The following is a 27,708-nucleotide window of genomic DNA, read 5'->3' as shown; positions in this document are numbered from 1 at the left end:
TCCCTATACAAGTATCAATCTGTGATCCCAAGCTACAGGGGGTACGTGTCACATCTGAACCGTCGAAATGTTATCCCGGACGACACGCTTCCAGCGCAAGTTGCAAATTGCTGTGTACATCTGCTCGAGTTGTACTAATTCTGGGTTCACCTGTCATACCAGCTAGCCTACATCTCACTTCCATTACGTCACGTTTAATTTTGACTGCGGTGCAAGTTCAGACTAGAAGCTGTTTTTCCAGTACAGTTTAGCCTAACCCACGAGAATGTCCGGGACAGCGTAGAATGGAACAAACAGGTATCGACATCAACTTACCTTGAACAGCAATTCCGTCGCGCCACCACGAAATTTTAGCCGGTGGATTACTGGAGCTCGAATCGCAGATTAGTGTTGCTTCGATACCTGGTTTCAGTTCCGCAGGATCGATCGTTATCTTCACCGTCTCCGGGGAAACTGTAAATAGAAGCGAGAAATCAGCATTCGTGTGCAGATGCTTTGTGGTGTTAAATTTCATATATTTGAATGTAGGAAATATAAGTACTGTGAGGTAAACAAAAGAACAAGGTTATCATCGGATCTGTTTTCTACAAGAAGGGTTGATACTTACAGTGCACGCTAAGCGTTTTCGTTTCAAACAGTGGAATCTCAGTGGCCGAGTTCTGAGCTTCACAGCGGTATCTGGCTAGGTTGTCGGTGACGTTAGCCAGGATGGTGAGTTCTGCGGAAACCGATTTATCCACTGATTTAATCACTGAATTGATCTGCAAGAAAAGAAGAAAAAATGGTACATGTCATTGAGGATGTTCATCACTAATGAAAGGTCTACTCCTATTTTAAACGGCATAACTTATTGACGATCAGAGTTATGACTTTCAGAAAGCTTGATAGTAGTATAGTAGTCTATTCAATTTGATTTTTTCCAAATACGACAATGTTATTATTCAAGAAATTATCCTAGTCTTAAACACTGTTAAGAAATGCCCTCGGAATCTTAGAGCTAAAGCAGTGTAAATATATTGTTAAATAAAAAAAAAGATTTTTGCCTTTCTCATATAGAAAGGCTTTGCAATCGCTGTGAAAAATGATTTTAAAACCGAGGCACGAAGGGCCGAGTGTCATATATCATTCGACTCAGCTCGTCGAGATCATAAAATGCCGGTGTGTGTGTATGTGACAAATAATGTCACTCAATTTTCTCAGAGATTACTAAATCGATTCTCACAAAGTTAGATTCAAATGAAAGGTCTTATGGCCTCACACAATTTTATTGAGTTTCATTTGGACCCGACTTCCGGTTCCGGAATTACAATGAAATATGTGCAAATGTATGAAAAAAAACGCACACTCAATTTTCTTGACCGATTTTTACAAACTGAGTAGCAAATAAAAGGTCTTGGAATTCTTTAAAAAGTCACCGAAAAGTTAATCTAGATCCGACTTCCAATTCCGGTATTACAGTGCGATAAGTGAAAATTTTTAATTTCATGAATATTTTTTCACAAGCGATGGCGAAACAAGGTGCACATTTTTATAAATAATACTGCTAAATTAATCTAGTTGGCAGATCTTGTTAGTTAGTGAATATATAAAACTGCTTTGGGACTACCAGTCTCCGGTTTCCGCTTCCTAAAGAACCGATAATAGTAAAGAATAGCTTCAAAAACGAAACTCACTTAGATTTCTCAACAACGGTTAAACCGATTTTCACGAATCATGATTAAAATTAAATTGTTTTTAAATATACTGTGTAATCCTGATCCGACTTCCGGCTCCGAAATTATATGACGATGAGTATCAAAACATTTTAATCGTAATTCAAAATGACGATGCAAAACTAGTATGCGTCGGCTTTGCTCCGTTCGTAGCATGCTTTGTTCTATTTCTTATAGCGTGCAGGGTTATCACATTTAAATCAATATTTTTCATTTGAAAAATATGTAAGCTTGTGAATCTCTTATTCAATTTGTACCTACTTGTTAGTATTGTCACAAAATCATGATAACGATGTTTTCTATAAAAATAGGCCCGGAAGGCTAAGTGTGTATGTATGTGTGTGAGTATGTGTCAAATAATGTCGCTAATAAAAAAAATCATAGTCCTCTAGGTTCCAGAAGTACCGCAAATAGTGGCCAAAAACTCTAAATCGAGACTTACTCATTTTGCTCAGATATGATTCGATCGATTTCCACAAACTTAGATTCAAATAAAAGTTTCTATAGTATCATAGGTTATTGTTTAATTTTATCCGGGTACGACTTCCGATTCCAGAACTACAGTGTAAAGTATGTTCAATTATTTAATGCAACGATGCAAAATAAAGAAAAATTCTTATTAGCTTGACATAACTGTTTACAAATTGAAAAGGTTATGTTAGTTCATACCCAAAGAAAGTTTATTTTATTCAAGATTGAAAGAAAAATCTTGACAGAATCTTCTAGTTATATTTTTAAAATATAAGTAATATGAGAAAGGCTTCATTACACCACTAGGTGGATTAAAAAAGGTTTTCGATTTCTACTCAATTGGTGTTTTTCTTCCTGAAAATATTTCTAAATGAGAAATGATTTCGTTCGGTGCTGTCGTAAAGTCAAATTTATTTGTTTTCATCTCCGTTCAATTATAGAACAGGTAATTATAATGGCATGGCTTTTGATGTTGTTGATGCTATAATATTTGTTCACCAGCTTCTATTTTTGAAAACCTGTTTCAATCCACCTATTGGTGTAATGATGTCTTTCTTATAAAGATGTATAGTACTAAGAAATTAACCGCAATTTAAGAACATATAACTTTGATCGGTATTGGGTATCATGGAACTTTGGTTAATCGTCAACGAAACGAGAATAACACGTGGTTTTTCAATTTCCCATTTTGAATTATATCTCGGATGAGTATTTTCTAATCAATAACATTCAACAATTCCGAAATTGGTTGTTTGATCAAATTAATACTTCCGGATCTTCTGGAATCGGTAATCGGAACCCAATGCGGCCAATGGACCTATCGTCAAGACTAACGAGTCAAAAAAAGCATATTTTTCAAATTGATCTCCTTTTTGTGTTGAGAATCAAATGGGAATTTTCAGCTGATCCGAGTTCGATTTTAATAAAATTCAATAGTAGATACATATATCACTTTCGTTTCAATCAGAGTTCGTTAGAATAGGTCAGGTGATCTTCAGAATATCAATGTGTATTGTGTATTGTGTATTGTGTAATGCATAAGATTTCACAATGAATTCAAAGATATGATTAAAACTCAAATTTTTTGATTATTTCTTCAATTCACAGTGTAGACGTATTTTGATCAGATCTTTGATTGGGTGATTGTAGGAATAGGCAACATTTCCATTTCATGTTTTAAGAGATAGTGTAAATGTTTGTTTGGGCATCAACTAGCACACCTGCAGAGTGAAACAGTTCGGTACAAATTAGAATAGCTCTCAGATCCGCTAAGTCATTTCTGAGACAGCGAAGTAAATTTAACTATTTCAGAAACATCCGGAATCGGAATCCTGGAGCAGGTATAGCCAAAGTCGGTACGTATGTGAATCAACATGACCTATACATGACCTTTAAATAGGATTTCAGATTAGTTTTAGGTTCAATTTAGAAGATGTTTGAACGACGGTTTGAAATTTCTTTTTTTCATCTCCGTGTTATTCCGGAACCGGACGACGAGTTCGGATATAGTTCATCAGTTTTATGTGACTAAGAATCTAAGTTGTAAGTGAAAGTCGGTTGAGTCGAAGTCTTCGAGTAAGTTAATTTTCGAGTATGTGATTATTACTCCTGGTACATCCGAAACTGGAATCTTGGGAACAGGGTATCCGAAGTCAGTCTGACAAGCAATATCTTGGAAATTGGAATTTTGAGCCCGATTCAGTAGATTTTTTACGTTAGGATTTTTTACGGCGGTTTGAAGGTTTAAGCCATCATCACTCGGAACCAAATGGAATAAAAATGATCAGTATCTAACGGAGAAAACATATTGTAAAATTGATATGCTAAGGCAATTATGTAATGAAAACCACGTAAATGATACCGCGGAGACGATTCGGATTCCAATTTTCTCCGTAAGATACTGATCATATTTAAGACTAGCTCAAGAGACTTAAGCACAAATCAATTGGAATAGTTTTTAAAACATTTCCCAAGAGCTCTTTGCATCGTCAGTTTTTTAGATATACGTCATTTTAAATTACCGACTTCCGGATAGAATTTAGAGCGTAGTTAAATCACTGGAAGAGCAACTCCGAGAAAACGAACGACGTGTGAGCATATTTGGTCATTTGCGAAAGTTCTCTAAAAATTAGAAAAATGTAAAAGGACGGGTATAGCGTGATGGGTTAGTCGATACTTTTCACGCAGCTCACTTGGGTTCGATCCCCAGCCCCGCACAAACGGTCAGAAAACTTTTCTGAATCGAAGCGGCGAATAACCTTAAGGTTAAAACCTCTATAATTGAAACAAAAATAAAAGAAAAATGTATAAACCATTTTTATGGGTTCATTACATGGTAATTTGAATAAAAATTACCCTAAAAAAATTTCACACTAACATTGTAATTCCGAAATAGGACGGATCATAATATAATAATGAAAAAAGATATTATTTATATTTTTATGCACATCACTCTGTAATTCCAGAGTCGGAAGTCGGATTGAGATAAAATTAAGGAAATCCTTCGATCTTTCATTCAAATGATCATGTTAATCGGTTCATTCATCTCCGTGAAACGAGATTGCCCAAAAATGTTACATACCTACATACATACATAAAAACACACATACATTTAGCATTCTCGACGAACTGATTTGAATGGTATATCTTTAAACCGGGTCTAAATAAAATTTATAAATGAAATGAATGACTGGTATATGACACTTGACCCTGTGGGCCTTGTGTCAGTCGATTTTTACAATGATTAGATAACCTTTTTGTATGGAGAAGGCTAGTATTTTCATTTTGTGCTATCGAACAATATTTGAACAACAATCGTTATATCGTAAATATCAATTGGTTCACGAAGCATGCAACAATGAAAGACAAACCATATAGTCTCATAAAGTGGAAACACTCATACCGTTCTCGGAAAAAACCAAAGCCATACCGAAAAAAAGGCTAGCAAATGACAAAAAATCTTCTCCAAATCCTTCCAGTATTTGTTACTCCGTATCATTTCCTTTTCAAGAAAAGGCAACCCGACCCTAAAGGCCATATATTTCTAATTTATTTCTATGCACCCATAAAAATTTACAGCAATAAAATAAACAATAACTCGTTTCGATTCCGTTATTATGGCGTAATCAATACCCTTAGAACCGACACCTATCTCGTGGCGCCTGCATCCCAGTAGGAGACTTAAAGCCAACAGCTCGAGCTGAGGGCCCTATTTCCCAATTCCCACCAAACAGTACGAAAGAGGGTTGGGGAACTTTTTGCTGCTTTATTGTCCTGTCGATTTTATAAGCATCGTTTCCGGCACTGAAATCCGCTGCTCCGGACGAAGCCAAGCGAAATAAAATGCAATAAAAACAAGAGTATATTTGCGATGGCTGCTGGTAAATGATTTTCTCCTCGTTGCATATTCACATGTGCATTTGTTCGACAAAGAACGAACAGTTTGGTGCTCACCTAGACGCGAACAACGACAGAGACGACCTTGCAGTGGTGACAAGAAAGTGAAGAAAATGGTAAAGCACGGTGTTAAAAATGGCTCGAACGGAATAAGCAATTTTTCAGTGATTTATACTGGAGGGGTGGAGAGAGAAGAGGAAGAAATTGACCTAATTTCCACAGTCTTATTGAGATTCGACGATGTGAAGGAAGGATGCACATGGAGTCGATTATATGGTAATATGTAAAAGGGATTTCTGTGGGTGTTTGGCGAGAACCGTAAAATAAGAACATCGAAACAAATTGTTGGAAAGAGGTTAATATCCGAGATAAGTCTGTTGGCGATCAGTTCTGCGTTTCATCGCTACCGTAAATTGATATTTAGAGCACAAATTTTACGAGCGTTTTATGTAGCTGAACATTAGGGGAGTATGCCGAGATTTGTTCCTTGTGTTTATTGGGATCGTCTTTAGGATAATTGAAATCAAGCAGATTAATCGTAAGTAGCTTGAATGTGCTAGTAATCGTGACAGAGGTAATATTTGGATTCTTATGTGATTTAACTGCAATAATAATACACAGTAAGCGATTTGAGTTGACGTTTTAGGCTGTACATCTTAATGATAGCTCAGCAACAAGAGCGCCACAACTGTTATTTTCATAGTAACAGTACAAGGTTAAATGTGAACAGAACAATCATCCAGTTTCATGAAACACTCCACTAACAAAATTGTTGTAGCAATTGAAATCATACCGCATCAGGAATAAAGGATAGATCCGTTTCATTTTTCTTCTTTTTCTGGTTGACGTCACCTAACTGGAGATGACACCGATTTGATGGCACAGCAACTTAGGCTATATTGCCAGTTGATTTTCGTTCATAGTCCAATGGACTTTCTTTTCACTGGACTACAAGCGAAAATCTCGCTGTGTAGCTACGTCGAGTCGTCAAAGTACGTATAAAAATCGTCGTCAAAGTACGTATAAAAATTTCTTGCGATTTCTCCGGACTAAATCTATACAACGTGCTCACGTTGAGAGTTTCACCGGAAGTGATCCATTTCCTCAATATACAATGCATCGGTTTATTTGAATACATATAAAACAAAAGAAAAACAGCTTTATACAAGTGAAAGCACTGAAAAAAATACGGAATGAGCATAACCAACTCAAAAACCTGTTTTAATCCACCGTACAAATTCCACTAGTTTTAATTCAAATTTTGAAGTTTCTATATGATTTTTCCATCGTACTCTAAACGACGGTTGGAATTTTTGTTGAATCCGAAAATATGCAGTAATTTTTGGTAGGACAATAAGACCTAACCTTTCATTCGACCCTCAGATTGGCAATATCGGTTCTGCAAACTATGAGAGAAGTTAGTGAGATTCACTTTTGAGTATATTACTATTATCTCCCGTCGTTATTCAAAAACCGGGACCAGGATAGCCGAAATTGGTTTGTTTAGTTGCCTACATAATCACCCTCATTCTTGTTTACGTCCGTATCGACAGTACGACGAACGGGAACTTTCGAACGAATACGAATAAGTCATTCTTGTTTTCACTCGAACGAATTCGAACGCGACTAGTTTGCCACAAAATATTCAAATATCAATAAACTTCTTCGAATAAATGCTAAGCCTTGATGAAATCAGTCCAATTCTTGCGATTAACCATATGCGAAAAACTAGAATGTATGCTAGTTTAGCTTCAAACGATACGTGTATTCGAACATCATTCGCACGAACGAAAAGTTCCATTCTCGTTCACGGACGAATAGACGAAATGCCGTGGTTTCGATTCGTCAGTTAATTGTTGGGAATCAACCGTTCGAACACATTGAAAAAAGTTTAACCGATTTCCAACAAATTTATTTTCGAATCTAAAGATAATTTGAAATCGAATTTGCAATTTGCATAGAAAATTTAGAGTTACATTTGCGGTTCGCGACAGCTTTCCATCTATGTACTTGAAAATTGATGAAATTCTTTGTTTTGAACTGCGCAATTAGAGAGCTAAAATGTATTTTTCATGATACTTTTCAGTTCTAGCAGAGATAACAACATCATTCTTTCTCCGTGACAGCGGAAATTTATAATAAAAATTTTCAGTAGTAACGGATCACAATAAATAATTTCACAAAATAGGTTCTCTCAAATTTTTGGAATCGACGAGCTTCAGGGAGGTAAATTCATCACGCTTGCTTGCTTTTCTTGCACTTGGACGACGGTTTGGATGTAGTCAGATACATATCAGTTTCGTTTTTCAGCTGGACGAGAATAAAGCAAAAAACATGATCGAATTGCGATTATTTCTTGTGTGCTTGACAGAAAAAGAGCGGTTCGCACGATTAGTCGTTAGCGTGAGTGGCAGCATTTCCATCTTTCAATGGTAATCGCATTGGAGGTAAAATGAAAGCTTAACTGGCTTATTGGATGACCTGCTCTGTGCGCCCTTTGCGCCGAACGAGTTATAATATTCAAAAATATACGCTTCGCGTTCAAGAGAAATGCATTCAAATTTATATAGCACGGAAGAAATTTAATGATTCGGTATTTTCAAGGACCCACAATAGATCCTAAAGAATTATATATTTTCTCGTAGTCAGTAATTTTCATAAAAGCATATCTTGAACGATTGGTTCAATTGGTCACTTCGGCAATGTGTCAGGTAGTAGGAGGAAAAAATATGCACTGAAGGAAAAATTGTTGCAATGGTTTCAAAGGAAACATTGTTTATTTATTAAAGATAACAACTGATGAAGTTTTTTGCACTGTGGGACAATACGAAAGAAAATATTTTTAAAAAGTGAGTTTTTGAAAATAGTTGAATTATTTTTTGAGTGCGTTTTTTATCGGATTTTATGAAAGAACGCAGAATGTTCAAAATTCTGCTGGCACCGTGAGACCTACACAAACATACAGACACACACAGACATTCGCTCAGTTCGTCGAGCTGATTCGAATGGTATATGACATTCGGCCCCCCGGGCCTCGGATAAAAAGTCGGTTTTCGCACTGATTGCATAACCATAACCTGCATAATATTTTTTTCTGACTCGTTCTTAATTTTTTTGAACCCGGGATAAATAAACGATATAATAATAATAATAATTTTCAATTTTGAAATAGAGCTTCTTCACGGCGAAAGGTTGTGTAAAAAATGTACAATCTCATTAATTGTTTTTGCCTTTCTCATATTCGTCGAACAGAGAAATATCTGTGTGGGTGTATGTATATATTTGTGTGTGGCAAATAATCTTACTAGCTTTTCTCGGCGATGGCTGAATCAAAACAACACAAAACGATAGTTATTACCAGTATTAAGAAGCAAAAAGAATCGATTCCGTCTGTCCTGATTTACGAATTCTGGTTCCGGAAATAGTGGTCATATATTTCAAAATTTTCTCAGCGATAGTTTGACCGATTTCCACAAACATAGTTTTGAATGAAAAGTCTTGTGGTCTCACACGGAATTCCTGAATTACATCCGGTTCCAGAATTGTAAGGCAACGTTTGTTGAAAATTTTATACCGTCGCAACAAAAAACGTAAAAAAAATCTAAATTGGCCTCAGAACTCCTCCACTCGGTAGCCATTATCACTAGGCAGCAAAACAAACCGATCCCGGCTATCCTGGTTCCCGGCTTTTGGATTAACGACGGGAGATAATAGTTTCTCTATATAATTAATTAAAACTTTTAATTGCTATGATTTGCGTTCAGTAGAATGTAAAAAAATCAACTCTTGTTGTTCGCATTCGAGAAGTACCCGCGTACCAGATCCGTTCCGTGTAAATTACATTGAGATAACATCGACCCTCCAAATAGTAATATTCTATCAGAATTAATATAAATAGGTAATACTCCATTGTGAATAAAATGCGAGTTTGAGCAGTTTAGAAATGCACAGATATCAAGGGGAGAGTCGCTTAACACAAACTATATTGTGCCCCTAAAAAACACGTGATATACTGTGAGTCTAATACCATGTTCACATTAGCGCTTATATCACTTGATATACTGAGATGATATGCATATCACGTGTGAGTGTTCACATATGATCGAAATGATATCGTTTGACAATCAAATTGTCATATTGAACGTTCCCATTAGGAGTAAGATCAATAATATTGCTTTTCTCTCCTACAATTCAATCAATAATTGAAGTCTTGCAATTAATGGTCTCCGAACGCCAGTATTCGTTGAAAAATTTGAAATTATAATGATTGTTTATTGTCACTCTCAAAGTGACGTTCATAAATGAGTGCGTTCAATGCTATTATCCGTGTTGCTAGTTGCGATTTTTGACAACTCGACATGATATCGTACATGATATCCCGGATATACGGTATACGCGTTGACATCAAATTGTATGGGATATCAAGTGATATCACACATGATATCATCGGATATCAAGTATATCCGTATATCACTTGATATCAGCGCTAATGTGAACATACTATAATAGTATGTTCACATTAGCGCTGATATCAAGTGATAGGGTAACAGAGGTATTTTGGCCACTTCATATATTTTGGCCCACCTAACAAACTTTATCGATTTCATCGGATTTTATCGATGATAAGTAACTCATTTTGCATCAATTTGAAGCTAATCACATTAAATTACCTATTGCGGAAGGGTTTTTTAAAGATATTACAATATTTGATGGATATTTTCATAAAGTGGGCCAAAATAAAATCAATCCTAAAGTGGGCCAAAATACCTCTGTTACCCTATACGGATTTACTTGATATCCGATGATATCATGTGCGATATCACTTGATATCCCATACAATTTGATGTCAACGCGTATTATCTTTTTGGCATGATATCCGGGATATCACGTACGATATCATGTCGAGTTGTCAAAAATCGCAACTAGCAACACGGATAATGGCATTGAACGCACTCATTTATGAACGTCACTTCGAGAGTGACAATGAACAATCATTATAATTTCGAATTTTCAACGAATACTGGCGTTCGGAGACCATAAAATGCAAAACTTTAACTCTTGATTTAATTTTAATAGAGAAAAGTAATATTATTGATCTTATTTCTAATGAGAACATTCAATATGACAACTTGATTGTCAAACGATATCATTTCGATTATATGTGAACACTTCGACATGATATGCATATCATCTCGGTATATCAAGTGATATCAGCGCTAATGTGAACATGGTATAAGTGTGCTATGCTGTGCCCCATGAAACAGCTACTTGTCAAAACTGAGCCCTTTGTGTGCCGCAACTGTGCAACTGTATGAACACGAAAGTGCCAATTGTGTGATTGGCACATTGTTCTAAGCGTCCTCCCCTTGACAGATATATTGTTAACAGATGTCCAAGCATCTAATATGACGCAGCCTGCTATCGTTTCTGCTCAAAATTTACTGGTGTCAAGAAGTTACTACTTAATTAGAGCAAAATTTCTGGCGTTTTCGTTTTTAATTTGCACTACACCGGTGCAGTGCTACACTGAGGCATGAATAAACGAAAAAAAAAAAATGACGAAAAAATAAACAGTAACCATTGACTACAATTAACGATTCCATTGCACAGAGCTACACCAAACTTTTGATGAGTGCTACACCAGTGGTATCGGTGCAGAAAAAGTGTAGCACTGGTGTAGTGCAATTGGTAAAAACGAACGGTTTAGGTGTAGCTTTCGCTACACCGGTGTAGTGCAATTTAAAAACGAAAACGACATTAGATTATTTACTTAACTTGAACTTTTAATTTATAAAAAGCATATTCTAAAAGATATGCCAAAATAAAAATCAGCATTTCGTTGTGACAAACAGTAAATCAATTCGGATTTGTTATTTCAGCTAGGCGATACATCTGATCGACAATTGATGTCCCCAAACAACAAATACCAACACAAACCAGGAGCAAATGAAAGCACGCCCAATCGGTATGGTTGCGTACCACAGCACGTAGGATGTTTTGTCTACTGGGAAATTCAGTATAGTTGCTAGTTTGTTGTGACATAATTGAATTTCACCAGCCCGTCCCACCTGTTCGGCCGAGTTGGTCGTGTGATTCGATAAAAGTTCAATCAGTCAACAAAAGTTTGTTGGACATTGAATCAAATACGTTTACCTGGCCAACAGATCGAACGACCAGTAACGTACGACATGTTATATTTGTTCCTAAAAGAGAGTAAGATTATTCCTGGTCCCACAATATAAACGCAACTAAAGGCTTTGTTAAACATAAGGTTTCAGAGAATTGGCTTTTATTACTCCATCGGTTTTTGGGTTCTGGAATTGCGCATATTTAAAAGTCAAACATGACCGATTACCGTGAATAATCGTGAAGCTTCCGAGTGCGCCACCCAGCACGGATATTCGAATTATAATGGAATATTTGAGTTGTAGTTTGAAAAGAAAATTAGTGAAAAAACATACAATCTCTGTACGAAAATTTACAAATCTTTCCCTTTCAACCATATTACACTACATTGCTTGGTTTACCACAACTACTTCATCTTTGAGGTTGAGGCCCGGTTGTTAGACATACTCTTCAAAGTTTGTAAAAAGTGTTATTCGAACGAAACGTTTTAGTCATACTTCAATGTGAGTAAAATTGTTCTGTAGTAAAATAACTTTTGCAGTGAGTTTCTTGATTGCCTAGAAACATGAGTGCCCTTTTTTAGGAAAATAGTTTGACTAACTGGCACCAGATTTCTGAGCAAATATTTTCCCAGCAAAGAAAACCATCCCATACCGGTACACCTGATCGTAGTTGTTGTTTTTCTTTCGGATTCCAGCATCATCCATCTCTCTTCGAATCGAAAAGACAGCATCGTCGATCACAGCAGGTACGTTGTGTAATTTAATTATGGCAGGTCTACGTAGGCTCTTCTGTTGACATTTTAGTCAAGCACGTGAGCTTTCCATCTACTACATCTATATCGTGCCTGCTGATGTGGGAATTCTGCCGAAATATTATATGGAGGTAGGAAAACAAACTGTCAATCAAAAATCCGATACAACCGAGAAAAGAAAAACGAAAGTCACGTCGTTTGGTGTGAAAGAACTTTTGGGATGCTGGTCACCAAAATCATAACGAGAAAAACGGGAACCAAAATGCATTGTCTAATATATCACTTTAGGAGCAACAAAAATAACAGTGATGAAATTTCCTAAACATTATACATTTTGCGATACCGTTCGTGTCGGTACTAAGTCGGACAAGTGTGAATACATACATTGAATCGTGTGAAAGAATATTACCGTCCGTGCACGGAACTGTGATCGGAAAGGTGTTCGTAGACCCTTCAAATCACTTTCGAAATGCTAGAGCATGCTCACCATACACTTCCATCAATATACGATGACTTTCGGATACTGTTTTCTTCATTCCCTCGCGAAACCACTTTAAGGTCTATTCGAATGGCCTACTCTTTTCATTTAGTAGACAACGTTACATTTTGTATGAAAATATCTGAATGTATTCCTATATATTTGATTTCGCAGTTGTTGTTAGAATATCATTCCGAGAGCTGGCGTGAAACGAAAAGTAAATTTGTAAAATAAATTCAACTATATATTTGGAACACCATCGAATGAAAGTCAGAAAAATTACCTTGTTTATAAACTTTGTTTAATTTGTTTCATATTAATTCATATTTGATATCTTCATATTTAACCGTTGTGCACTCGAAAAAAAAAACACCTTTAACCACCCGAATGGGTACCCGGGTACCCATTTTTTTAAATCGCTGTAAGTTGAGCATTTTTCAACCGATTGAAGTAATTTTAGCACTGTTGGATTCAGGAACTTAAGCTCTTTGGGATTGGTACCCATAAAGATGGACATGGTGCTCCTGGTTCCCAGGAACCCGGATATCCTAAATGAGTTCCGACATCGAGGCATTTATACACGGATTTCACGTATTTTTGTAATCTTATCTAAGAATTGCTATATGAAATCAAGTGCTATGCTGAGTTGTTATGTTTATATATTTCAGGGGGCATCCGTTATGTACGTAACATAAAATTTTGAATTTTTCTACCACTCCTTTCCCCCTTTGTCGAGCATTTCTCAATCTTTTCACCATGTATTGTCACGTATTTTTGAAACCTCTCCCCCCTAAACGCGTGACGTACTTTATGTATGTTCCCTTATATACTTCACTTTCTTATCTTCAGTTTGAAAATTATTATGTACTTCAGGCCTATTGCGAGGAGCACGCAATACAATTTTTAATTCTGGCAACAAACATTTCGAAACATCACGAAGTTACTTCCCAAACAGTTTCGTTCTCATTTATATTTCCTTTTTTTCGTTCTATGAGAGTAAGTCCAGAATAGGCCAACTACCCTTTAGATGACGTCATTTTTCTACAAAAGGTTCATTTTGGTACGGCCTTTCTCAAATAGCTGGTTTGGAAAAGTTTCAAATTAGTAAATGACATTTATGGTGGAAAACACAAGTGTCGGAACATTCTACGGAAATCCGGATTAACGGGAACCAGAAGAACCTACTACAGCAATATACACGGCCATCGAAAAGTGGATAAATTTCTGAATTTACCCGTACTGAAAAAATTCAAATCGGATGGAATTTGCCTTAGTTACAAGCATTTTTATTTGTGGGTACCCGGGTACCCATTCGGGTGTTTACGTAATAAAAAAAATTTGAGCCCCCCCATTCGACCCCCCTTACTGTAAAATGAAAAGTCAAAGCATGAGAAGTTATGGTCCAACTAGTTCTTGGAATTGACCGAATTGCAGAATCTTAGTTTAAACCTAACTCAGAAATTTCTTATTTTGAAATTCGAAAAGGTACCCGGGTACCCATTCGAGTGCATAAGGGTTAAAAACCAAACGCCTGAGTTTAGGTTGCAGAGATCACCATCTTAGCAGAATAACGCCTGAAGTTATACCCATCAGGTGTGTTTAATTTCAGCAAAATTAGTATAAATGATTCATGATCCGAGAACTTTTAATCATGGTGTATTATCATAACATGACAATACACTGTTTTACCGAAATCATGAGAGAAAAGTAATATTATTGATCTTATTTCTAATGAGAACATTCAATATGACAACTTGATTGTCAAACGATATCATTTCGATTATATGTGAACACTTCGACATGATATGCATATCATCTCGGTATATCAAGTGATATCAGCGCTAATGTGAACATGGTATAAGTGTGCTATGCTGTGCCCCATGAAACAGCTACTTGTCAAAACTGAGCCCTTTGTGTGCCGCAACTGTGCAACTGTATGAACACGAAAGTGCCAATTGTGTGATTGGCACATTGTTCTAAGCGTCCTCCCCTTGACAGATATATTGTTAACAGATGTCCAAGCATCTAATATGACGCAGCCTGCTATCGTTTCTGCTCAAAATTTACTGGTGTCAAGAAGTTACTACTTAATTAGAGCAAAATTTCTGGCGTTTTCGTTTTTAATTTGCACTACACCGGTGCAGTGCTACACTGAGGCATGAATAAACGAAAAAAAAAAAATGACGAAAAAATAAACAGTAACCATTGACTACAATTAACGATTCCATTGCACAGAGCTACACCAAACTTTTGATGAGTGCTACACCAGTGGTATCGGTGCAGAAAAAGTGTAGCACTGGTGTAGTGCAATTGGTAAAAACGAACGGTTTAGGTGTAGCTTTCGCTACACCGGTGTAGTGCAATTTAAAAACGAAAACGACATTAGATTATTTACTTAACTTGAACTTTTAATTTATAAAAAGCATATTCTAAAAGATATGCCAAAATAAAAATCAGCATTTCGTTGTGACAAACAGTAAATCAATTCGGATTTGTTATTTCAGCTAGGCGATACATCTGATCGACAATTGATGTCCCCAAACAACAAATACCAACACAAACCAGGAGCAAATGAAAGCACGCCCAATCGGTATGGTTGCGTACCACAGCACGTAGGATGTTTTGTCTACTGGGAAATTCAGTATAGTTGCTAGTTTGTTGTGACATAATTGAATTTCACCAGCCCGTCCCACCTGTTCGGCCGAGTTGGTCGTGTGATTCGATAAAAGTTCAATCAGTCAACAAAAGTTTGTTGGACATTGAATCAAATACGTTTACCTGGCCAACAGATCGAACGACCAGTAACGTACGACATGTTATATTTGTTCCTAAAAGAGAGTAAGATTATTCCTGGTCCCACAATATAAACGCAACTAAAGGCTTTGTTAAACATAAGGTTTCAGAGAATTGGCTTTTATTACTCCATCGGTTTTTGGGTTCTGGAATTGCGCATATTTAAAAGTCAAACATGACCGATTACCGTGAATAATCGTGAAGCTTCCGAGTGCGCCACCCAGCACGGATATTCGAATTATAATGGAATATTTGAGTTGTAGTTTGAAAAGAAAATTAGTGAAAAAACATACAATCTCTGTACGAAAATTTACAAATCTTTCCCTTTCAACCATATTACACTACATTGCTTGGTTTACCACAACTACTTCATCTTTGAGGTTGAGGCCCGGTTGTTAGACATACTCTTCAAAGTTTGTAAAAAGTGTTATTCGAACGAAACGTTTTAGTCATACTTCAATGTGAGTAAAATTGTTCTGTAGTAAAATAACTTTTGCAGTGAGTTTCTTGATTGCCTAGAAACATGAGTGCCCTTTTTTAGGAAAATAGTTTGACTAACTGGCACCAGATTTCTGAGCAAATATTTTCCCAGCAAAGAAAACCATCCCATACCGGTACACCTGATCGTAGTTGTTGTTTTTCTTTCGGATTCCAGCATCATCCATCTCTCTTCGAATCGAAAAGACAGCATCGTCGATCACAGCAGGTACGTTGTGTAATTTAATTATGGCAGGTCTACGTAGGCTCTTCTGTTGACATTTTAGTCAAGCACGTGAGCTTTCCATCTACTACATCTATATCGTGCCTGCTGATGTGGGAATTCTGCCGAAATATTATATGGAGGTAGGAAAACAAACTGTCAATCAAAAATCCGATACAACCGAGAAAAGAAAAACGAAAGTCACGTCGTTTGGTGTGAAAGAACTTTTGGGATGCTGGTCACCAAAATCATAACGAGAAAAACGGGAACCAAAATGCATTGTCTAATATATCACTTTAGGAGCAACAAAAATAACAGTGATGAAATTTCCTAAACATTATACATTTTGCGATACCGTTCGTGTCGGTACTAAGTCGGACAAGTGTGAATACATACATTGAATCGTGTGAAAGAATATTACCGTCCGTGCACGGAACTGTGATCGGAAAGGTGTTCGTAGACCCTTCAAATCACTTTCGAAATGCTAGAGCATGCTCACCATACACTTCCATCAATATACGATGACTTTCGGATACTGTTTTCTTCATTCCCTCGCGAAACCACTTTAAGGTCTATTCGAATGGCCTACTCTTTTCATTTAGTAGACAACGTTACATTTTGTATGAAAATATCTGAATGTATTCCTATATATTTGATTTCGCAGTTGTTGTTAGAATATCATTCCGAGAGCTGGCGTGAAACGAAAAGTAAATTTGTAAAATAAATTCAACTATATATTTGGAACACCATCGAATGAAAGTCAGAAAAATTACCTTGTTTATAAACTTTGTTTAATTTGTTTCATATTAATTCATATTTGATATCTTCATATTTAACCGTTGTGCACTCGAAAAAAAAAACACCTTTAACCACCCGAATGGGTACCCGGGTACCCATTTTTTTAAATCGCTGTAAGTTGAGCATTTTTCAACCGATTGAAGTAATTTTAGCACTGTTGGATTCAGGAACTTAAGCTCTTTGGGATTGGTACCCATAAAGATGGACATGGTGCTCCTGGTTCCCAGGAACCCGGATATCCTAAATGAGTTCCGACATCGAGGCATTTATACACGGATTTCACGTATTTTTGTAATCTTATCTAAGAATTGCTATATGAAATCAAGTGCTATGCTGAGTTGTTATGTTTATATATTTCAGGGGGCATCCGTTATGTACGTAACATAAAATTTTGAATTTTTCTACCACTCCTTTCCCCCTTTGTCGAGCATTTCTCAATCTTTTCACCATGTATTGTCACGTATTTTTGAAACCTCTCCCCCCTAAACGCGTGACGTACTTTATGTATGTTCCCTTATATACTTCACTTTCTTATCTTCAGTTTGAAAATTATTATGTACTTCAGGCCTATTGCGAGGAGCACGCAATACAATTTTTAATTCTGGCAACAAACATTTCGAAACATCACGAAGTTACTTCCCAAACAGTTTCGTTCTCATTTATATTTCCTTTTTTTCGTTCTATGAGAGTAAGTCCAGAATAGGCCAACTACCCTTTAGATGACGTCATTTTTCTACAAAAGGTTCATTTTGGTACGGCCTTTCTCAAATAGCTGGTTTGGAAAAGTTTCAAATTAGTAAATGACATTTATGGTGGAAAACACAAGTGTCGGAACATTCTACGGAAATCCGGATTAACGGGAACCAGAAGAACCTACTACAGCAATATACACGGCCATCGAAAAGTGGATAAATTTCTGAATTTACCCGTACTGAAAAAATTCAAATCGGATGGAATTTGCCTTAGTTACAAGCATTTTTATTTGTGGGTACCCGGGTACCCATTCGGGTGTTTACGTAATAAAAAAAATTTGAGCCCCCCCATTCGACCCCCCTTACTGTAAAATGAAAAGTCAAAGCATGAGAAGTTATGGTCCAACTAGTTCTTGGAATTGACCGAATTGCAGAATCTTAGTTTAAACCTAACTCAGAAATTTCTTATTTTGAAATTCGAAAAGGTACCCGGGTACCCATTCGAGTGCATAAGGGTTAAAAACCAAACGCCTGAGTTTAGGTTGCAGAGATCACCATCTTAGCAGAATAACGCCTGAAGTTATACCCATCAGGTGTGTTTAATTTCAGCAAAATTAGTATAAATGATTCATGATCCGAGAACTTTTAATCATGGTGTATTATCATAACATGACAATACACTGTTTTACCGAAATCATGACTTGTTTTTCTTATTTCAAGAATCGGAACTCGGTCCAGGTATAACCAGTTGGACTTGACTATTCTAGTATTGGCTTGTAGAGTTAGGAAATTGCACTGGTTAAAGCGATATTAATCGTCATTAATATAAGCTAAATATGGTGAATTGTCGACAATACGAAATCACATGGTGAATTTTCGACAATACGAAATCTTCTTAAGGGCTCATGCATTTTATAAAATTTTCAAGTGAACAATATTGATGAATGTATCAACACATCTTGAACGCAAAGACAGCTTGCCGACGACATCGTTGTGTCTATTATAGGATCCAAAGCTGACGATTTGCAAGGGCCGTTACAAGATACTCTCGACAACTTGTCAACATGGACTCTTCAAATGGGTATTAAGTTCTCCACGGAGAAAACGGAGCTGGTTGTAATTTCAAGGAAGCGAGAACCAGCACAGCTTCAGTTTCATCTAAGAGATGAAACCATAGCTCAGGTCATCACATTCAAATATCTCGGGATCTGGTACGACTTCAAAGGCACTTGGGGGGTCTGATACGACTTCATATTAGGCATCTGAAAAAAAATGTCAACAGAGAATCAACTTTCTTCGTAAAATAACCGGATGCTTCTACTTCTACTTGCTGAGAACTAGGGATGTCCGATACCGAGTCGATACTTTGAGGTTTCGATACATCCCTTTCAAGAAACGGGTATTTTTAGTATCGATATCACATCAGATCGATACTCGTAGTATCGATACTTTTGGTCTCGATACCTAAAGTATCACAACAGATTGAAATCAATTGCGATTAGGGCGCAACATTTGTTTTTGTTTCAATTTTAGAGGCTTTAAGCTTACAGTCGTTGCCTCTTCGGGGCAGAAAAACTTTCTAATCCTATGTGTGGGGTTGAGAATCGAACCCAGGTGGGCTGCCTGAAAGGCATCACGCTATACTCGTCCCCAAAGGAACATTTTTATTTTTTTGGCTTCGACGAAGCGCCAAGCTCGTGCATGTATCGGTATGACGTGGACTAGCTGTTGTTGAAATTCGTTCTCGACAATCTCGTGCCAAGAGAGTGCAATGAGAGAAAACCATCAACAAAACTAAAAGCTTATAAACTCAGAGGATTCAATCATTTCAATTTTTCACACTCTTCCTTTGGCTTTAAGTGTCTTTGCACTCTCTTTCTTTGGCTTTCAGTGTAGTATTCGTGCATCGATATATAGGTTATGACATGAAAATTGTTAAGAAATTACCGAAATATGAAATCAACACAAAGTGGCGAGCGGAAATTGTATGTGGCAAGGAATCTGCGTATACTGGTGGCATAACAAATCTATTTTATAACATCTTTCTGTACATCATAAAATAACCCCACAGTCTGCAATTTTAATTTATTTCAAAATGATTTCTGCGCGAGTATCAATTGATACTTACAGATATAGATATTTTATTGCCTTTTGATACCTTGTATCGATACCCAAACTTTCGGTATCCCGATACCCTAGGTATCGATACTTTGACTTCCGAGTACCATCCCTACTGCGAACACCCATTTTATCAAGCTGGGAAGAATCCAGTATCGTTGTTTGCATATTGTCTTAGGTTGCATGCAGTCGACTCATACGATGAGTCTCGATGTGCTGGCGGGCGTCTTACCATTGAAAAATCGATTCTGGGATCTCTCAACGGATTGCTAATCTGTTGCGTTATCTTGAAATCGGATTCACTCGGTGATAGAAAACATCGAAAAGATTGTAGAGCTCAATTTCCCAACCCGTCTTATGTCCTTATATTTTGAATACATGGCCCAGAATATTAATCCTTCTTCATTGTTCCCAACCGTACTTTTCGACACAACTTCGAGAGAAGATATTCGTGGAATTCTGAATCACATACGCCATCAGGTGACTCCTAAAATATTTTCTAATAAATTTAGAACAATCAACTATAAAAAAATGTTTTATACTGACGGATCAAACATCAACGGGTCCACAGACTTCGGCATCTTCAATCGAAACATCACCGCTTCGTACAAACTCAGTGATCCGGCTTCAGTTTACGTCGCATTTGCTATTCAGTACACCCTTGAAATCATTGAAACCTTGCCCAAAGACTATTACTTCATTGTCACGGACAGTTTACGTTTAACAGAGGCTCACTGGGCGATAAAACCAGGAAAGTATCCCCCATATATCCTGGGGAAAATACAAGAACATTTGAGAGCTTTATCTGGACGGTATTATTCAGAGCTGCTAAATGTCACTATTAACTTTGCACGACGAAGATTGGAAAGCTTATGTCACTGGACTGCTGTCAACCAGGCTCTACCAATCATCATATATTGAGTGTCTGAGAGCCGATCTGTCATAACTTAAATTCTTTTGATATTACACTCATCAGGACGCTCATAGATTGCCGATGCGATTGATATTATCTTCATTTCTCCTGTCACTGCTTGATTACGATGTGACTAAATATTAATCAAGCGGCATAAACATTGCAAACTTCATGGAGCAATGGCGAACTAGGACTGGGACATTAACTTATCCCTAAGGTATCGACGAAAATTTGGTTCAGGGGGATGAACCGTGAGTCACGATTTCATTCGTGTTATGTCACGACTCATGTCAAATCAGTACACCTTCAACACACATCTCCGGCGTGTTGGCTTCGCGAAGAGCGGTCTCTGCACCTGTGGCGATGGTTATCAGAACATCGAGCATGTCGTGTGGTCATGCGTAGAGTATTACGACGCTAGGTCGGAGCTACTGGAATACCCCAAGGCCCCAGGTAGACCGCCTGAGCTTTCAGTTCGGGATTTATTGGCGAGTCGGGATAGTTCATACATGCTTCTCATATATCAGTACCTCAAAGACATTAATACACAAAAGTAATCTGTTATATCTTGCTCAGAAAGTTCCTTCTATTCCTTGACGATGTGGCTAAGAATATTCTTCACCTACAAAATCCACCCGATTCTCCCGAGCCCCATTTATCCACCATCTTCATCGGAACTAACCAGATATTTTGCTGTCACTAACTTTTTCGCTCTCCCTCCCCCGTCTCTTCACCTTCTCGATGTCAACTAATTAGATCTTTGCATCCTTAGTCATTTGGTTACCATACCCCCTTTTTTACTCCGTTTTTTACATTATTTATTTCCCTATGTTTCTTTCATGTTCTTTCGTAACATCAACATCATAGCACACGGAAGGTCGCTCCAGTCGATCACCAACATGTGACCCGCCGGGTCACGATACGACCACCGTTGCAGTACCCACACCATCTGGAAAATCCCCATGTAAGATCCAACCCACCAGCCACTGCCGACCACCAACTGGAGACTGGATCCCCAGATTTGCGGTGATCAGCATACGACAATGTGAACCAAATACAACATCGTTATAAATCAATAAATTATTCTAATCTTAAGTACTATTAGAAAATGTCCTCGGCACCTTAGAGCTAAATCAGTGTGCCTTATTAAATATATTATTAAATAAAAAACATAAGATCAATTAATAATTCATTTCAGCACTGTTTTAAAATTTGAATCACACATGGGCTGCGTAGACCGCATGGCATTGGTGCATACTCAAATTAGTTTGATAATCTCATTAACTGTACCAGCTTGTTTAATTCGGATTTACCGATTTTAGGCTGGATAGCAGTCGAAATTGGCAACTTACCTTCTTATCATTCTTATACCAATTCAGTGTAGCTAAGGGATTTCCACCGGACGAAACACACATCAATTTCTGCACGGATCCAGCCGGAATTATCTGTCCTTCGATGTAACCGGAAATTATCGGTGCGCTTGGCGGAACTGTCATGGAGTACGATTAAAACAAATAAAAAAATGCTCAATAAGTTAAGATGTTCGACTAGTGAGTGATCAAATATGTTTTATTGATGGTGCAGTATGATATATTAATGATTGTGATGTGAGTTTCCAATTGTGATAATAAATCTTTACTTGATGCTCCGCCTAGAGAATTATATATAACTGCAATATGAAATTATTTAGTACCAATCGATCAGTGGAGCATAAAAACTGTTGCAAACAGTAATAATATTGAATGGAATGTTTATTGACATGGTCAAAATGTTGGAATACAATTTTATTTGAATGGCCTAATTAATCTTGCTCTCTTGGCTAAAATAGATTGCATGGATTCATATTTCGCGTAAATTGTCTGGTTTAATCAAAAATGCATCTAGAAGAATGATATTTTCATAATTAATGCTCCTATTTTAGCATAGAATTCTCAAACTTTGTCTTTATCCCTAGTTGTCACCGGATAGACTTATAAAAGGATTAAAACAGAAGCTATTATTCGCGGCAAACAGCTTTGTCATAATTCTCACCCAGTTACCATTACTCATCCTCGGCAAAGTACGAGCGGAACACACGGCAACTGGGACCGTTAGTGGTAGCTGCTAGGTAATTGAATAATTCAATTTGAAGGCACGATCCACAATGTAATGAAAATCCTTGTAACTGATAAAGAGCCTCCCCAGCAGCGTTCGGTTGCCAATGAAATGCTTCTAAAATATTAAAATTTCCCTACACTTGTCCCTTTTTCCTATCCCTCCGAACTTCTCTGTGGGGAAATCCAATCCTTCCTCGTACGGCATCTATTATACCCGTTCATTTTCTACCGGAACGAAATGACATGCGAACATTCATAGAGAAGAAGAGGTTTGCAAAATCGGTGGAAAATCACGAGCTTGTGAAAAACCACTGCTACCAAAGATGATTGTTTTATAAGTATTAACTACGAAAGTCAGCAACCACAAAAATCGATTCGACAAGCACCAATACACACACTGTTATACTGCTGTTCGACGAAGTTAGGCAAGCCATTTCCTGTGACACCACACACCAGTCAACAACCTGCGAGAAAACAACTCCATGCAAGGTGAGTTCGCGTGCTGTAGCATAATTTGCTATCGCATAACAACATCGCATTTTCTCGAACCCGATCAATCCGAATGAGGCAAGAGATTGTGATTTAGTCTATTAATTTTACGACCTAGGTTATAAAGATCCTGCCTAGAGTGTGAACTAGCATAACCTCCCCAAAGAAAACCAGCCGAGAGGTAGAGGAGGGTTGAAATTTTTGCCACCTTTTGGAAAATGATTTCTGATGGTTGCGATAATTCGCCCCGGGTGAGCCGGCTTGAGTTAAGTAGCAATAAAAGTTCCCTTTGTAGCGAAGTGGAAAACGAAACAGCCAATTTCTCGAACTCGAAAGGATCCTGCCTGATAAGCACTGTTTTCGGGAGCAGTCTGGCCAGACCGGACCAGACCGGATGAAGAGCATATTTGGAGAGTCGCTTTTAAAGTTACAAACATTGATAGTGCTGATATGGCAACAAAGTTTTAGTTTGCTAGCTGCTTAGCTGTCTATGAGGAGGCACCCTACTCAGGTACCAGTATGGTTGACATTAAAACGGATTTCGGCAGGCAGCTGGGTGAAATAAATTCACGCGGTGTGTTGACTTAGGTAAAATTAATGAAGTGTTGTCGGCGAATTCAAAAGCTTCTAGAGGCTAGGTCGAGTGACTATAAATATGAATTCATTTGATTTTTTAACCCTAGATGTAATCAACAAATAAGCAGATTATAAAAGTGATGTGTTGAAGAGCCGAATTTGTTTAAATTAAATTGACTCGTGCAATCTCAGATTAAATCGAGCTGAACTAACTATTCGTATTAGCTAATACACAAAAACACCTCATGGAACTGAAATAGTGCGTATTAAATCGATTGTTACCGCAATTCTTTCCGAAAAAAACTGTTTCCTGATTACTTGACGCAGTAGACGTATCCTAGAGCATACCATTCTCTAAAACGACACAAGACAAACTCGGAACAACGTTATCTTCTCTCATTCCCATGGATCAGCTTGGATTTAGACAGGAGCAAGTTTCTAATCTGTCGGAGCACCCACGAAGTTTCTCCATCTGTTTGAAAATTAAGCGCACGAATGGAAAAGAAATAACCTCCAACCCGACAAGTTGATTTGCATGCTAATTAGAAACTTATTTTTCGGAGGCCCCGAACCTAGCCGGGGGAATGCGACTTAAACACAAACACATTCTAACCCGTGCTTTTAATTACTAGTGTCACCGATGAGTGGCTTTTTTCCGGCGAGAACGAGGACAGGATTAACCGAGCTTGTGGCGAAGTTGTTGAAGAAAATCAGTACAGAGCAAACCTTCGGGTGTTTTTCACACGTTGACTCACTCCGAACGTCAAACTTTCGATCGGTGGAATAGGTGGATGAAGAAATCTTCTGAAGGAAACCAACGAAGGGATTGGGAGAAGTTTGAAAAAATGGATGAAAGTGTCAACGGAAGAGGGTTGTTTGTGCCGCAGAAAATGATTAAGTTTGGCGTTTATTGGCTGGAAGGTTCAAACTAAGAAAAGAGTTTTTATTCGAAGTGGATATATTCTGTGTTCTTATCTGAAGTTTTCCCTAAGCTGAAGTTTGCATTTATGTTGAGGCATTAAGCCGACGTATTCAAAGTTGCATTAATCTAGACATTGAGACATCCCACAGTAATTTCGGTTTCTTTTGAATCAGATTTTACGGAAAACTTATTAAGTTGATTCTTTTACCAATATTGAGTTTAATATTTTAATAAATTAGAATGTTAATTATCTGGGCATTCAAATCAACTGTAGGTATTGATAAAATACATTAGTTTATTATAAAATACAAATAAACAAAAAACTTACGTAGTATGTTCACGGTGTGAGTCGAAACGACGTTCTCCGTGAGCTGCATGTTCAGTCCGTGACAGATGACCACTAGCGAGCGCTTGTTGGAGTCCACCGGTGCCGTGATGTTGGACGTCGTGATCCAGCCTCCTGTGCGTTGTGATGCCCAAGTGATGTTGTTTAATATATGGATGAAACAGAAATTGTATGAAACAAATCGGTTAGATCAACAAAAATTCTGACATGCAAACGCAGAGCTGTAACTGATGCCGCACCGTTTCGGACCTTCCAACTGGTTGTATTCATTTTTACAAACTCACAAGTTCCGCATTCTCACCGACCGGTGCCACTGGTGATGAATTTGAATAAATATTTTACTACACTAGAAGTGCACTCGCGTCACATTGTTCCAAGCGGTTGGTACTCTTGCGTACGGCTGCGCTTCAGTGTGATAAAATTTCACGCTGACAGATTCTATTGTTGCAAATGGGACTCAAACGGCTTCTGGAAACACGAAGAACTGGCTTCATGTCGAGTGCTAAAACCGAGAAACGGGGTCACTATGTGGAAAAGCACGCATCACTAGACACATCTCTGTAGTGATAGCAAAAAGGCGTGTTTGCTGTTGTAATTATGTCGCATTGCTGGTGCTGCGTGACGAGAATACATCACCGATGACATTTTGTCAAACATACAGATCCTCTTGTGTCGTTAATATTTGGGCCAGCATCTCAATATATTGCATCAGTGAACTAATTATAGGTCAGACAAAATGTCCACGTAAACCTTGAATATGTAAATTCCGTGTTCTGTGTCCATTTCCCTAAGCATCAATAAGCAAAATCAATGGCTGTAATCTCATAAATTTTCAAAATGATACCACACCCGTTGGCCGAAACCGAAATGACCACTTGGCTAGGTTTGGATGCTCGCGCATAACCACAACCAATAATCCATCATCGTTCGGCAGAAATTGAAACACGGATAATGAGAAACAGCTACCCAATCAAATAAATTACTCTAGCCATTGGCCAAAATCGATGGTCTTTGAGTCGTCAAGTTCAACTCGATCTGCAGAGGATGAAATTCGAACCCAACAGATTGTAATACCGGTACTGTCCCAATTTCAGAGAGTGACATCGGTCGATGCGCAGAACCATCCAAAATTTATACCACGGTAGTTAGATTTTGTTTGCTCGGCTCTTATCCTCCCTCGAGGACTTCCAGGATCGGTTTCCGTAAAGCTAATTACTATCAACGTTATTCTCACCAGCTAATACCAGTGGTGGTATCGAGTAGCAGCAGAAGTGGCAGTACCAGTAATCTGAAAAGAGCAAAACTTACCTTCGGGGCTTTCGATTGTACGCGACGTGGCATTTTTCACTTGATGACCACCGACGCTCCACTTAATCTCTGCCGGCGGATTAGACGGTGCCGTTTGGCACTGCAGTGGAACCCGGTCGCCTACGCGAGCCTCTGATGGACCGGAAATGGTGACGTGTGTCGGTGCAACTGCGAAGATAGAAGATGGAGTTATTGCGGTTATGTTGACAGGATTGCCAGTTCAACGAGATTAATTCGGTACTTTTAAAACGTTTGCCGTCAGGTTTGAGTTGTGTTTGAGCTTTTGGAGGTTTTAGGAAGTTTCGAAAAAACGAGGTAATTTTCAAGTTAAATTATTATAAAATTTTGATAGAAGGTATCAAAATATAAATGAACACATGTTCATTAAAATTAAGCTTTAAAAATTGATTGCAGACTATTTTGATCGTTTTTTTTTGAAACTATAGCATTGGGATCGAAAGCCAGATGTCACAAGACCGAACTACGATCTGAAATAATACTTAGTGTCTTACTATTGATGCAATTGAGCTGTACATCTACGCAATCTTATGAAAAGTTTGTTAAAATGTAAGGTTAGAATAGGAATAAGGACATTTTCAAAAGACAAAGTTGTGTATAGTGCAATTGGAGCCCCAGAATCCGATCAAAAGCAAAAAACCTGTTTTAATCCACCTAGTGGAGTAATGACGCCTTTCTCATATCAATCATATTCTCATATATATTACTGTGGTATTCTATTCAAAATATCTCTTCGTTTCTTGAAAGAAACCAAATAGATTGTTTGTGTATTAACTAGTATAACCTACAGAAAGAAACAGTTCAATAATCGGTTAGGTCATCCTCAAAAAAAAACGAAGTAAGTTCCACTATTGTAGATACTTCCGGTACCGAGACCCGAGAACAGGTATAATCGAAGTCGGTTCGTATGGCCATCAACTAACATGACGTACAAGTTCTACTAGTTTCAAATTCAGAAGATTTTATACGGTTTTGTTTTCGTACTTTAAACGACGATGTTAA

At 37.6% G+C, this 27,708-nt stretch overlaps 1 protein-coding gene across 3 annotated transcripts in view; it reads right to left on the bottom strand.

Annotated features, from left to right (window-relative positions):
- The window catches only part of LOC131435924 (nephrin-like), a 437,633-nt gene that overhangs the window by 29,130 nt on the left and 380,795 nt on the right, over positions 1-27,708 (bottom strand). For all 3 annotated transcript variants that reach the window (XM_058604222.1, XM_058604220.1, XM_058604221.1), the window contains exons 8-12: positions 26,689-26,856; positions 25,363-25,494; positions 22,304-22,440; positions 608-761; positions 316-453 (exon numbers count right to left, since the gene is read on the bottom strand). In XM_058604222.1, coding sequence (XP_058460205.1) covers positions 316-453; positions 608-761; positions 22,304-22,440; positions 25,363-25,494; positions 26,689-26,856 — 729 coding nt within the window. The remainder of the gene's footprint in view (positions 1-315; positions 454-607; positions 762-22,303; positions 22,441-25,362; positions 25,495-26,688; positions 26,857-27,708) is intronic.

This window comes from Malaya genurostris, chromosome 3, assembly GCF_030247185.1.
Source record: "Malaya genurostris strain Urasoe2022 chromosome 3, Malgen_1.1, whole genome shotgun sequence".
In the NCBI taxonomy this organism is placed as follows: domain Eukaryota; kingdom Metazoa; phylum Arthropoda; class Insecta; order Diptera; family Culicidae; genus Malaya; species Malaya genurostris.
The sequence above is the reverse complement of the archived record's forward strand: the minus strand, read 5'-3'. Positions and strand labels throughout refer to the sequence as shown.